The sequence below is a fragment of the Oncorhynchus clarkii genome, chromosome 2 (assembly GCF_045791955.1).
Source record: "Oncorhynchus clarkii lewisi isolate Uvic-CL-2024 chromosome 2, UVic_Ocla_1.0, whole genome shotgun sequence".
Taxonomy (NCBI): domain Eukaryota; kingdom Metazoa; phylum Chordata; class Actinopteri; order Salmoniformes; family Salmonidae; genus Oncorhynchus; species Oncorhynchus clarkii.
This window is the reverse complement of record NC_092148.1, coordinates 76,351,219-76,365,575: the sequence shown is the minus strand read 5'-3', so window position 1 is coordinate 76,365,575 and position 14,357 is coordinate 76,351,219. Positions and strand designations below refer to the sequence as shown.

The following is a 14,357-nucleotide window of genomic DNA, read 5'->3' as shown; positions in this document are numbered from 1 at the left end:
AGTGTTGGGGCGGTAGAGGAGGGGTGGTCAGTGGTGTGATGGTAGAGGAGGGTACAAAAATTGTTTTCCAAACCGTTTTGAGTCTGAGCTAGGGAACAGAACTTAGTGAGTTCTGACTGAACCATCAAGCACCTTAAAGGGATGGATAACACAACATACACACTCACTGAAGGGTTAGAGGGAACTTAGAGAGGATGCACATCCTCTGGTTGAGGGGACCTAGTATCCTGGAGGTCAGTGGTCAGTCAAGACCACCATGTTACATTCTGCAGTTGGTGGAAAATTTGAAGAAACAGTAGAATCTGAGAATCAGATTTCAAAAGATTTCAAATTATGAATGGTAATACTCTGAGTGTACAAAACATTAAGAACACCTGCTCTTTCCATGACAGACTGACCAGGTGAAAGTCATGATCCCTTATTAATGTAACTTGTAAAAATCCACTTTAATCAGTGTAGATGAAGGGGAGGAAACAGGTTAAATAAAAAAATGTAAGCCTTGAGACATGGATTGTGTATGTGTGCCATTCAGAGGGTGAAATGCAAGACAAAATATTTAAGTGCCTTTGAACGGGGTAGGTGCCAGGTTTGCGTCAAGAACTGCAACGCTGCTGGGTTCACGCTCAACAGTTTCCCGTGTGTATCAAGAATGGTCCACCATCCAAAGGACATCCAGCCAACTTGACACAATTGTGAGAAGCATTGTAGTCAACATGGGCTAGCATCCCTGTGGAACGCTTTTGACACCTTGAATTGAGGCTGTTCTGAGGGCAAAAGGTAGGGTGTGACTCAATATTAAGGTGTTCTTAATGTTTTCTACACTCCGTGTTGATATTTTGAGAAAAGTAAAGGCTTACAATATTAGCTATATATTTGGGGTCTACATGCTGTAGATAATATTGAGATATGATTGAAACACAGAATATCACTCATTATGTTTGAGAAATGAAGAGGAAACTGTCGAGTACAATTATACTGGGAGCCACGTCTGTCCTGGAAAACATCTGTTTTTGTGAAGGTGCTGCCCTCTACTGTTATCTGATAGGAAATGACCATAATTGGGGGGTAAGAAGCTTCCTTATTGTACCAATCTTGAAAGCAGCAATACAGGCATGAAAAAAACACGTCTTTAAACAATGGTGTTTTAATAAAAAAATAAATATCCAATGTAAGCAAAATTACAGTAAACGGCTTATATATATTTTTTTTAAGTTTAAAAAATGTGCAACGTTTTGCAGACCACCAATGGTTTTTATGTGTCTGCAAACTGTGTCATCAAATAACTGCTGCTGTGCTCACACTTTAGTAAATGGTTTCAGATGTTTGGACCTGTACCATTGTTCATTAAGGTGATAAAAGGAAATGACAATATTAAGGAAACATCAGTAGGGGTCACAGACATGTTTAGACTACACAGCTACACACACACGGAAACGTCCTAGAATTCTAGTCAAAGGACAAACAACGTCTTATCCTAAATGACAAAAATCGTTGTCTTGACAAGCGCTTGATCCAGGAGCCAACAAGAGTGGTATGAAAATAGCTGAAAATATACACACGTGAGGAGTAAACCCATACAAACATTACAGTCTGAGAATGGGGGTTGGTTTCCATGTGTGACGTTTCACCTTACAGTGCGGTTTCCCTGGACTCAACCACTTGGGGCTGGAAAGACAAGATCTCTGTGAACGTGTGACCTGTGAACAAACAAATGGAGGAGGAAGAGAGAAGACATAAATAACAGTGTTTACATATAGAAGGATTTTCATTGAAATTCATTGTAGAGAATGAAATCCTGCAAATGTGCATATTGCAGTAGCTCACTGTAAAATCCATCAGCAACACAAACATTCTAAAAAAATAAGTCCCTATTCCAGGGAGGCCTGCACAGCGTGACGACTTTCACACCAAACAAGACCACTGGATATCCTTTAAAAATGCCTTCAATAATGGTTTAATGTAATAATGTTAACCAATGAAAACAAACTGGTCCCTATTAACACGTCTTCCCCTCTGTCCTGGGTTGTATTGATTACGGCACACAGTAGCAAATGTTTTGCAAATGGAAAACAAAAACAATCGTTGCTATTGGACAAGTTCAGGTAATCTCTCCCCGTTTCAGTCTGTTTTCTTCTGTTTGGTGCCTAATGAATACACCCCTCCCCTCCTCCTTACGTTTCCACTGTTCCAGGGACAAGTCAGAGTTGTCTACCGAGTGGTCATAAGGCTGGGCCTCAGTCTCCTCCTCTGGCTCTCTAAACTCTGAGAAGTATGGCAGGGCGAGGGCCTCTGCCGCCATCACCCTTCTCTTTGGGTCGAGCAGCAGCATGCACTCTATAACTGTCACCGCTGGAGATGAAACGAAGAGAGATATTGAATAAAATCAAGTAAAATGTCATTTAAAAGTACATCATCACAGTCTCAATACACTTTGAGGGAATACATACATCTAAACAGAACAGAGGGAATACTTACAGTGGGGCAAAAAAAGTATTTAGTCAGCCACCAATTGTGCAAGTTCTCCCACTTAAAAAGATGAGAAGCCTGTAATTTTCATCATAGGTACACTTCAACTATGACAGACAAAATGAGAAGAAAAAATTTCCTGACAATCACATTGTAGGATTTTTAATGAATGTATTTGCAAATTATGGTGGAAAATAAGTATTTGGTCACCTACAAACAAGCAAGATTTCTGGCTCTCACAGACCTGTAACTTCTTCTTTAAGAGGCTCCTCTTTCCTCCACTCGTTATCTGTATTAATGGCACCTGTTTGAACTTGTTATCAGTATAAAAGACACCTGTCCACAACCTCAAACAGTCACACTCCAAACTCCACTATGGCCAAGACCAAAGTGCTGTCAAAGGACACCAGAAACAAAATTGTAGACCTGCACCAGGCTGGGAAGACTGAATCTGCAAAAGGTAAGCAGCTTGATTTGAAGAAATCAACTGTGGGAGCAATTATTAGGAAACGGAAGACATACAAGACCACTGATAATATCCCTCGATCTGGGGCTCCACGCAAGATCTCACCCCGTGGGCTCAAAATGATCACAAGAACGGTGAGCAAAAATCCCAGAACCACACAGGGGGACCTAGTGAATGACCTGCAGAGAGCTGGGACCAAAGTAACAAAGCCTACCATCAGTAACACACTACGCCGCCAGGGACTCAAATCCGGCAGTGCCAGACGTGTCTCCCTGCTTTAGCCAGTACATGTCCAGGCCCGTCTGGACGACTGATCCGTGTAAAGGAAAGAATGAATGGGGCAATGTATCGTGAGCTTTTGAGTGAAAACCTCCTTCCATCAGCAAGGGCATTGAAGATGAAACGTGGCTGGGTCTTTCAGCATGACAATGATCCCAAACACACCGCCCGGGCATTGAAGGAGTGGCTTCGTAAGAAGCATTTCAAGGTCCTGGAGTGGCCTAGCCAGTCTCCAGATCTCAACCCCATAGAAAATCTTTGGAGGGAGTTGAAAGTCCGTGTTGCCCAGCAACAGCCCCAAAACATCACTGCTCTAGAGGAGATCTGCATGGAGGAATGGGCCAAAATACCAGCAACAGTGTGTGAAAACCTTGTGAAGCCTTACAGAAAACGTTTGACCTCTGTCATTTCCAACAAAGGGTATATAACAAAGTATTGATAAACTTTTGTTATTGACCAAATACTTATTTTCCACCATAATTTCCAAATAAATTCATTAAAAATCCTACAATGTGATTTTCTGGATTTTTTCCCCTCGTTTTGTCTGTCATAGTTGAAGTGTACCTATGATGAACATTACAGGCCTCTCATCTTTTTAAGTGGGAGAACTTGCACAATTGGTGTCTGACTAAATACTTTTTTTGCCCCACTGTACATCTAAACAGAGAGATAAAGACAGAGAAAGACAGCACACAGAAGTCATGCCAATGGGATTCTGCAGATTCACTATATGCGATGGTGATAGTTTTACCCTGTGGGTTGACTTTGGAAAAGAGTTCCTGAAGGTCTTTCTTTTGCACTTTGGGAAGGCTTTTGACATAGTTTTTTGCCTGAGAAATATAATGTCAACATATTTAAATCAAGGCCACTGTGTATGTCGGCATATAGTATGTGTTTGGCCTGTAAGTACAGTACTTGTATGACTCACATCCTGAGACTGCAGTTTGGTGATGAAGTCCTGAGTGGGCGTCCCGGTGATTTTCATGATCTCAGTCAGCTGATCCAGGTCTGTGCTCCACAGGTCAAGGTAAACTACATAGTGAACACATAATATCTACAGTAAAGGTGAAACAGAACCACCTGGGGTATAATCTAGTTATAGTCAGGTAAACTGAAAAGTACAAATGGAAACACGAATGATTCCACAATAAACCGCATTAACCACAGTAATAGAATTGTATAAGTGTATTGTGCAACAGTGGATGGGAAGGCTCAGGGGCAGGTCAGATCACGTCAAATCAGGATACGGTCATTGCCTTTGAACAGTGGTTTTCCCGACAGCATCTCTGCCATGATGCAGCCCACTGACCAGATGTCCACTAAGAAGAGAAGAAAAGGAGAGAATACTGTTAACTGATTACATTAGATGAGTTTATTAGTCACATGAACAGGGTTGCAGATGTAATTGCAGGATACAGTGAAATTCTTAAACTCTGAGCTCCAACAGTGCAGGTCAAAAAGAGAAGTGAATGAAAAAATATATTTACAACAATAAATATACATTGGGGGAGGGGCAGGGTAAATGTTCATTTTGGGGGGGGGGGGGGTAATGCTCTCAATGGTGATACTGTAGAACACTGAAGGCCATCGGGACAGGACACATTTCTTCAGCCTCCAGGGGGTGAAGAGTCGATATCGTGCCTTCTGCACCAAGGTGTCTGTGTGGTTTGACCGATTCAAACTGCTGAGGAACTTGCCGTTTTTGACCATCTCCACGGCGGCCCAGTTGAGGAGGATGGGGGCGTGCCAAACGTGGTTCCTCCTGAAGTCCACAATCAGCTCCTTTGTTTTGCTGACATTGAGGGAGATGTTGTTTACCTGGCACCACGCTGTCAGTGTGTGTCTGTAGGCCGTCTCGTTGTTGTTGGTAATCAGGCTTACTACTGTCGTGCCGCCACCAAGTTGGAACTGGGTGAGGCCATGCAGTCGTGGGTATTAGGGAGTACAGGAGGGGACTGAGGACGCATTCGTGTTGAGGATTAGTGCGGAGGAGGTAATGTTGCTTACCTTTACCACCTGAAGACGGCCCGTCAGGAAGTCCAGGAACCAATTGCATAGAGAGGAGTTCAGTCCCAGTGCCGTAAGCTTTGTGGTGAGCTTAGAGTGCACTATGGCCAAGCTGCAGACAAACAACATCCTAACATATGCATTCCTTTTGTCCAGGTGGATGAGGGCAGTGTAATGGCGATTGCGTCGTCCGTAGGTCATATCTGTACTGTTTAACCATACAATTGTCCCTGGTCACCTTGCTGTGTTTGTAAGCAGCATCTCTCTCCTTAAGTTTCCTGACAAAGCTGTCATGAATATACAGTTTTTGATAGAAAGGACCTCAATTAACATGACTGGTGTTCAGAGCTGATAAAACCATGTTTGAGTGCATTTATCACCAGAAAAAAATACAGAACAGAGCACCAACTAATGGACATTCTACCATCATCCATAGGCTTCAATGTACACTACATACAGTATGCAATGCATTCAGTAGACACGGTCATCTACGTAGACCACTCAGATTACTTTACATCCTTGTAGAGGATCCAATCTAGGATCAATTGTATGTATCCCAGTATTAGCCTTAACCATCAGTGGCTTACAAACACAAATCCTGGACCAATTAAGATTAGTTTTGCATAGTGTACTGACCAGTCTGGGTGTAGTGCATCCAGCTGAGGATGACCTCTGGGGCTCTGTACCAGCGAGTCACTACGTAGCCAGTCATCTCACTGTCAGCCTGCCGCGCCAACCCAAAGTCCAGGATCTGACACAACATGCTTTTATTATTACTGGACAACACATTTACATTCGAGTCATTCAGCAGACACGCTCTTCATTCAATTAAGGTAAAACAACCACATACTGTATCACAATCATATGCTATCTACAAAATCAGTCCTACTAATAATAAATTGCACATCAATGGGACAGTTTATGACTACTAAATACTATGCAAGTTATTATTATTGCAAAACTGTGCTCAAACATCAAACCATGACAACAGAGTGAAATGTTGTCTGTTGGCCTGTGCAGAGGCCGTTAAGCCACAGACTGAGTTATTGACAGTGGAGCTGGACACAATGGTGGAATGTTTATTTAGGTTTTCAGAGCACTGTGTGTGTGACTGTGTACCTTGAGCTCACATTCCTGGTTAACAGCCAGATTCCCAGGTTTGAGGTCCTGCAGATACAAACATTAAGTGGGTCATTTTGCGGGGCCGCACACTTGCATTACACAGGCTCGTGCATACACACACGCGTGTGAAAATGGCGCCGTAAGAAAGGCAGCAGTTTTACAGGCGCCCAACCAATTGTGCTATTATGTGTTTTTTTTTGTGTTATTTGTAACTTATTTTGTACATAATGTTTCTGCAACCGTATCTTAGGGCAAAAAAGAGCTTCTGGATATCAGGACAGAGATCACTCACCTCAGATTAGACAAAATATTTTTTCTTCAACAAGCAGGAAGCACAGGACATTCTCCAAACACCCGACACGGCCAACATCCCCATAATTTGCAAGAGGAGGAGACGCAGGTTTAGAGGACACAGAGAGGGATGCCTCGTGAGGACCCGCAGGAGGCGAGTGGGAAATCTGCCGTTACCGTCAATATTACTCGCCAACGTGCAATCATTGGACAATATATTAGACGAGGTAGGATCACGAATATCCTACCAACAGGACATCAAAAACGGTAATATCCTATGTTTCATGGAATCGTGGCTCAATGATGACATGGATATTCAGCTAGAGGGATATACGCTGCACCGGCAAGATAGAACAGCACAACAGCACACTCTGGTAAGACAGGGGGGGGGGGGGGGGGGGAGTAGAGTATATTGTGATAAATTGTAGGCCACACTACTTGTCTAGAGAGTTTTCAGCAATACTTTCGTGGCTGTTTATTTACCGCCACAGACAGATGCTGTATAAGGAAATAAGCAAACAGGAAACCACTCAACCAGAGGCAGCGCTCCTAGTGGCCGGAGACTTTAATGCAGGGAAACTTAAATCAGATCTACCAAATGCTCTCCCTCGCCTTCCATTTGGTAAATCCATCCACAACTCTATCCTCCTGAATCTTGCTTATAAGCAAAAATTAAAGCAGGAAGCACCAGTGACTCGGTCTATAAAAAAGTGGTCAGATGAAGCAGAAGCTAAACTGCAGGACTGTTTTGCTAGCACAGACTGGAACATGTTCCTGGATTCTTCCGATGGCATTGACATCATCAGTCAGTGGCTTTATCAATAAGTGCATCGAGGACGTTGTCCCCGCAGTGACTGTACATACATAACCCAACCAGAAGCCATGAAAGCCATGGAAGAGGGCACGACTAAGCCTATTCCCCTTCAGGAAACTAAAAAGATTTGGCATGGGTCCTGAGATCCTCAAAATATTCTACAGCTGCAACATCGAGAGCATCCTGCCTGGTTGCATCACTGCCTGGTACAGCAATTGCTCGGCCTCCGACCGCAAGGCACAACACAGAGGGTAGTGCGTACAGCACAACACAGAGGGTAGTGCGTACAGCACAGTACATCACTGGGGCTAAGCTGCCTGCCATCCAGGACCTCTACACCAGGCAGTGTCAGAGGAAGGCCCTAAAAATTGTCAAAGACCCCTGCCACCCCAGTCATAGACTGTTCTCTCTACTATCGCATGGCAAGCGGTACCAGAGTGCCAAGTCAAGGAGAAAAAGGCTTCTCAACAGTTTTTACCTCCAAGCCATAAGACTGCTGAACAGGTAATCAAATGGCTACCCAGACTACTTGCTTTGTGTCCCCCCCCCCCTGCCCAACCCCTCTTTTACACGGCTGATACTCTCTGTTTATCATATATGCAGTCACTTTAACCATATCTACATGTACATACTACCTCAAATCAGCCTGACTAACCGGTGTCTGTATGTAGCCTCGCTACTGTATATAGCCTCGCTACTGTTATTTTTCACTGTTGTTTTTATTTTTTACTTACCTATTTTTTGGCACTATTGGTTAGAGCCTGTAAGTAAGCATTTCACTGTAAGGTCTATTCGGCACACGTGACAAATATACTTTGATTTGATACACACAGGAAAAAGGAGATCCACTCACCCTATGAATGATGCCAGCAGAATGGATATACTGTAATAAAAGACGACAACAATCTCCATCAATAACATACAGCAGTAGGGTCAAATCAAGTTGTATTTATGGACTGTATGTGTAGAAATATGTATCTATGAGATTGTTTGTAGCTATGTGAGACACACCTTGAGTCCCTTCAGCATCTGATACACCAGGAACTGTACTTTGTCCTCCGAGAGATTCTGTAACTTCATCAACTTCCCCAGATCTGTTCCCATGAAGGGCATCACCAGATAGCTGAGAGACAGCGAGGGAGGGAGGGACAGATTCCGAGAGACTAAAATGTCTATTATCTTCACAATAACCAACCAACATAAAGAGGAAAGATGGAACAAAGACTTGGCTAAAAAGCCAATGGGTGGAATGTGGATATTGTGTCTCCTGTTTAAGTTTACTTGAGGTTCGTGAGCTATTGTGCCCAAATATGAAAACACAAGTGTACTCACAAGTCATGGAATCTGTCCAAGGAGAGGTCTGCAGTGAATACATAGACAAGGCCAATAACCTGGTCCCAGGGTGAGAACAGAAACAACTCGAGGTATTTAATAAGGGTTGTATTTAATATATTATAGGCTACATTTACATGTAAGTCACTAAACAAATGTTCTTAAACCTAATTGCTCCTGTAAGTCACTCTGGATAATTGCCTTGCTCAAGGGCACATTGACAGATTTTTCACCTAGCCTGCTCAGGGATTCTAACCAGCGACCTTTCGGTAACTGGCTCAACGGGAAGAGATTGATATTAATATACAGTTATGTTCTTGTTGAAATATTTATAATTTTCAGTGTTATTTTGCTGTTCTGTGGGTGAGCAAGTTTAAAAAAGATATTATTATTAAAACACCAGCTGTCCTACTTGATTGCAATTACTTCATGTCACTCAGGGTGGGAAACACCTTGAGGACAACAAACCTCAAGGACTAAAGTAATGCATTGAAACAGGATAAGAGTTGATTTTGGACTATAGGCTTGCAGGTCTTACATTTTCATGTTTCATGTGTTTGAGCAGCCTCAGCTCCCGATAGGCCCTCTTAGCAAAGAGCTCAGACTGGAAGGGCCTGTGGAGCTTCTTAATGGCCACCTTGGTCCCTGTCCTGAAGTCCACCGCAGAGCTGGAGACAGACATGGAGATGAGGTTGAGGTGTTGGAGGGAGAGAGAAAGAAGTACAAGGTCCTCAAAAAGTGATTTAAAACTTTAATTTAAGCTTTGAGTCCTATACAATTGCAGAATCAGGTTAATTCCATTTTTAAACATCCCTTCCCACCGCCTGTACACCATTTCCCAGCCAAACATAGAAAGTGATGCTTCTTTGTAGTACAACTCACAACAAATACAAATGAACCACATTGGAAGGCTGAGTTGATCTTTTGTTACATTTTGGCATTCAGCCAGTCGACAACTCTGGACAACTCTCTACAACCTACACAAGTGGCTCAGGTAGTGCAGCTCATCCAGGATGGCACATCAATGCAAGCTGTGGCAAGAAAGTTTGCTGTGTCTGTCAGCGTAGTGTCCAGAGCATGGAGGCGCTACCAGCAGACAGGCCAGTACATCAGGAGACACGGAGGAGGCCGTGTAGCAGGACCGCTACCTCTGCCTTTGTGCAAGGAGGAGCACTGCCAGAGCCCTGCAAAATGACCTCCAGCAGGCCACAAACGTGCATGTGTCTGCTCAAACGGTCAGAAACAGACTCCATGAGGGTGGTATGAGGGCCCGACGTCCACAGGTGGGGGTTGTGCTTACAGCCCAACACCGTGCAGGACGTTTGGCATTTGCCAGAGATTGGCAAAATCGCCACTGGCGCCCTGTGCTCTTCAGATGAAAGCAGGTTCACACTGAGCACGTGACAGACGTGACAGAATCTGGAGACGCCGTGGAGAACGTTCTGCTGCCTGCAACATCCTCCAGCATGACCGGTTTGGCGGTGGGTCAGTCATGGTGTGGGGTGGCATTTCTTTGTGCTCGCCAGAGGTAGCCTGACTGCCATTAGGTACCGAGATGAGATCCTCAGACCCCTTGTGAGATCATATGCTGGTGCGGTTGGCCCTGGGTTCCTCCTAATGCAAGACAATGCTAGACCTCATGTGACTGGAGTGTGTCAGCAGTTCCTGCAAGAGGAAGGCATTGATGCTATGGACTGGCCCGCCCGTTCCCCAGACCTGAATCCAATTGAGCACATCTGGGACATCATGTCTCGCTCCATCCACTAAATGAATGTTGCCACGTTGCACCACAGACTGTCCAGGAGTTGGCGGATGCTTTAGTCCAGGTCTGGAAGGAGATCCCTCAGGAGACCATCCGCCACCTCATCAGGTGCATGCCCAGGCATTGTTGGGAGGTCATACAGGCACGTGGAGGCCCCACACACTACTGAGCCTCATTTTGACTTGTTTTAAGGATATTACATCAAAGTTGGATCAGCCTGTAGTGTGGTTTTCCACTTTAATTTTGAGTGTGACTCCAAATCCAGACCTCCATGGGTTGATAAATTTGATTTCCATTGACCATGTGTGATTTTGTTGTCAGCACATTCAACTATGTAAAGAAAAAAGTATTTAATAAGAATAGTTCATTCATTCAGATCTAGGATGTGTTATTTTAGTGTTCCCTTTATTTTTTTGAGCAGTGTATATAATATTTTTTTTAATGAATGTTGCAAAAACGATTAGAACCATTTCCCTGTTTGACCACTAGTTTTTATATGCATTATGACTCATACTGTTGTACTGAATGTAAGGACCTATGCTGCCAGTCACAAAAAGGTAATGTGACTACAGTGCAATGGCCATGCGTATATTATTTAAAGATCTGTTTCTGAGCGTTTAACTTTTTAGTGATGTAGGAATAATACACACTTAGTTTAATTTGAGTTTCATACATATTGCCATTCTATTCTAGGCTGTAGTTTAGCCTACATAATTAGAATGAGTATCCTATTCAAGATGAGCACTTCCAAAGACCAGTGAGATGAGAACGCAAAAAGGCTGTGAAATGTCAAAATGGGTTGAGGTGATACAGAGAAATCTGCCCTCAAATAAGGAAGTGCCCCTCGCTTTGGCGTGAAACTCAAGAGGTGCTGTTTTCTCTCGAACTGAGAACAAACAAAACCTAGTCACATGCGAAATTGAACCACACCGCTTTAGGTCTATAACATTTAGAATAGCCTAAACTATGTGAAAGTGCACCAAGACATACATTACGTTAGTTGTTACATCTCTTTCGACCCCAGTTGCCACGACACTTACCAGACTGTACCGTAAGCCCCCGTCCCCACCTGTTTCAGCTCCCGGTACTGCTCCGGTACCTCCCAGGTGGTTTTGTTCACGTCCTGGCGACAGTAGCCAGGTCTGGTCCGGCTCGACATCTTATTTGACCACTTTTTAACAAATTCACAATGTGTCCCAAGAGGTGATTTCCCAGTTTCGTTTACACACCCATTGTCCTACCTATGCGTTCTTGAAATTCTCGTAACGCGCAACTAGGCGCCGCCTGCAGGGGTCAACCAGAGCACAGCCACTCCCGCGTCTTATGAAGCGTGGTGTGACAAAACATCCACTGCTGTGTGCACAATATATATAACTGCTGATTAATGTTGTATGAGTTCTGTTTGGACAAATAAACGGTGACAAGTTTGTCATTTTCACATGTCTGCAGAGTAGAAGATAGATTCAAGAAAGCACCCTATTATTAGATAACTATATAACCTGGAAGATCAGAATATCAATTGTATACAAGTCAAACCCAGGACAGAATACAAGTATGACTGTGTGTAAGTTAAATCTTTACAGGCCTGTTTGATGTTGCTGCTCCTTTATATGTCTTTCTGCATTGGCCATGTTGAGGTGTAGCCTACAGTGTAGTGTATTCAGGGCTTGCTGGGACATGTGCATTGAGGAGTCCACAAGGGTACAGACATTCCTCCCACAGTGCCAAGGTTGGTTGGAGAGACTCGAAAAGTTGTGTGTAGGCCTGAGGAACAGACATAATATACACAATACCAGGATACACTGCACAAACTTGTCCAACATGTTTGGGAGAAAGAAACAGCATATCTTGAAATAGTTAAATAAAATTGCTTCGGCTTTTTTCTGAACATTTCTGCAAAGAAACAAAGAAAATATATTTTATGGTAGGTGTGGCGGGCTCTATTATTTACTGTTTAACATGAGCAACATCAATACTTCACATGCAATGTTACATAACCTAGACATGAAGAGACAAGCTGGAATATAAATCAATGTAGACTATACTGTTGTGCATATGTAGGCCTATGCATGGGTGTGCATAAAGTGTCAACAGCCAATATAGATTTTTGTTGGTTTACTGACTACAATTCACATATAGAGGAAGCTCTCAGAAGAAAATATATTGAATATCATATCTACTTTAATAACAAAGAAATAAAAACGATAATGTAAGAATCTCATTGGCTTTTGTGAGGGATTATAACTTTAGGATAGATAGTCTGTTCTATTATAATCAACGTTTTTTCCTTTCTTTTGAGAGAAAAGCTCCAACTGATCAATATTAACAGACTTGAGCTCTGATTAGTGCACACAGTTTTCCTTTTTACCTCCGAGTAAAACCTTCCAACTTCCAAAAATATAATTTTAATGGAATGGTTTTTTCAATAATATGAACAGCTAAACTTTGAGCCATAACATATCAAAAGTTAAAGAAATTCAAGTGACCAAGGAACAAGCCACAAAAGCAAATTCCACAAAAGTTTTGAAGCTTCCTGGAAAATGTAGGCAATAGATAGAATGTTATCATGACCTACAACAATGTTGTGGTGTTCTATTTGTGCAATGAAGCACTAAGTGGTCAGTATTATGGCTGCTGTGACATATATACACTACCGGTAAAATGTTTTAGAACACCTTCTCATTCAAGGGTTTTTCTTTATTTTGACTATTTTCTACATTGTAGAATAATAGTGAAGACATCAAAACTATGAAATAACACATGTAGTAACCAAAAAGTGTTAAACAAATCAAAATATATTTGATATTTGAGATTCTTCAAATAGCCACCCTTTGCCTTGATGACAGCTTTGCACACTCTTGGCATTCTCTCAACCAGCTTCATGAGGTAGTCACCTGGAATGCATTTAAATTAACAGGTGTGCCTTGTTAAAAGTTAAGTGGAATTTCATTCCTTCTTAATGCATTTGAGCCAATCAGTTGTTGTGACAAGGGGAGTATACGGAACATAGCCCAAGAACAGCTCAAATAAGCAAAGAGGAATGACAATCCATCATTACTTTAAGAAATGAAGTTCAGTCAACACGGAAAATGTCAAGAACTTTGAAAGTTTCTTCAAGTGCAGTCGCAAAAACCATCAAGCTCTATGATGAAACTGGCTCTCATGAGGACCGCCACAGGAATTGAAGACCCAGAGTTACCTCTGCTGCAGAGGATCATTCATTCAAGTTCATTAGAGTTACCAACCTCAGACATTGCAGCCCAAATAAATGCTTCACAGAGTTCAAGTAAAAGACACATCTCAACATCAACTGTTCAGAGACTGTGTGAATCAGACCTTCATGGTCAAATTGCTGCAAAGAAACTAATACTAAAAGGAAAACAATAAGAAGAAGAGACTTGCTTGGGCCAAGAAACACGAGCAATGGACATTAGACTGGTGCAAATTTGGTCTTTGGTCTGGAGTCCAAATTGGAGATTTTTGGTTTCAACCGCTGTGTCTTTGTGAGATGTGGTGTGAATGAACGGATGATCTCCATATATGCATTTCCCACCCTAAAGCTTGGAGGAGGTGTTATGGTGTGGCGGTGATTTGCTGGTGACACGGCCTGTGATTTATTTAGAATTCAAGGCACACTTAACCAGCATGCCTACCACAGCATTCTGCAGTGATACGCCATCCCATCGTTTGGGCTTAGTGGGACTATCATGTGTTTTTCAACAGGACAATGACCCAACACACCTCCATGCTGTGTAAGGACTATTTAACCAAGAAGGAGAGTGATGGAGTGCTGTGTCAGATGACCTGGCCTCCACAAT

The 14,357-nt window shown here is 42.8% G+C and overlaps 1 protein-coding gene across 3 annotated transcripts; it reads right to left on the bottom strand.

Annotated features, from left to right (window-relative positions):
* Positions 1-1,128: 1,128 nt before the first annotated feature.
* Positions 1,129-11,829, bottom strand: LOC139373856 (mitogen-activated protein kinase 12-like). Of its 3 annotated transcripts, XM_071114952.1 has the most exons (12): positions 11,580-11,829; positions 9,316-9,445; positions 8,778-8,836; positions 8,457-8,568; positions 8,299-8,328; positions 6,338-6,385; positions 5,855-5,969; positions 4,459-4,530; positions 4,140-4,219; positions 3,963-4,041; positions 2,176-2,349; positions 1,129-1,697 (listed from the first exon to the last, which is right to left on the bottom strand). In XM_071114952.1, the coding sequence occupies exons 1-12, from the start codon at positions 11,696-11,698 to the stop codon at positions 1,630-1,632; spliced, it is 1,086 nt and encodes a 361-aa protein (XP_070971053.1). In that variant the 5' UTR covers positions 11,699-11,829; the 3' UTR covers positions 1,129-1,629. The 3 variants fall into 3 exon arrangements, with proteins under 3 accessions (XP_070971053.1, XP_070971061.1, XP_070971045.1); XM_071114944.1 differs by lacking the exon at positions 1,129-1,697 and having other exon boundaries at positions 1,960-2,349; XM_071114960.1 differs by lacking the exons at positions 2,176-2,349; positions 3,963-4,041 and having other exon boundaries at positions 1,403-1,697.
* Positions 11,830-14,357: the final 2,528 nt, after the last annotated feature.

What these genes read in the sequence shown, in the direction of transcription:
- LOC139373856 (XM_071114944.1), bottom strand. Translation starts at nt 11,698, where the DNA reads ATGTCGAGCCGGACCAGACCTGGCTACTGTCGCCAGGACGTGAACAAA. An exon ending in ACCAGGAATGTGAGCTCAAG is followed by an intron (nt 5,970 to 6,337) that starts GTACACAGTCAC and finishes ATGTTGTGTCAG; the next exon opens with ATCCTGGACTTTGGGTTGGC. An exon ending in CCAAACTGCAGTCTCAGGAT is followed by an intron (nt 4,042 to 4,139) that starts GTGAGTCATACA and finishes TATATTTCTCAG; the next exon opens with GCAAAAAACTATGTCAAAAG.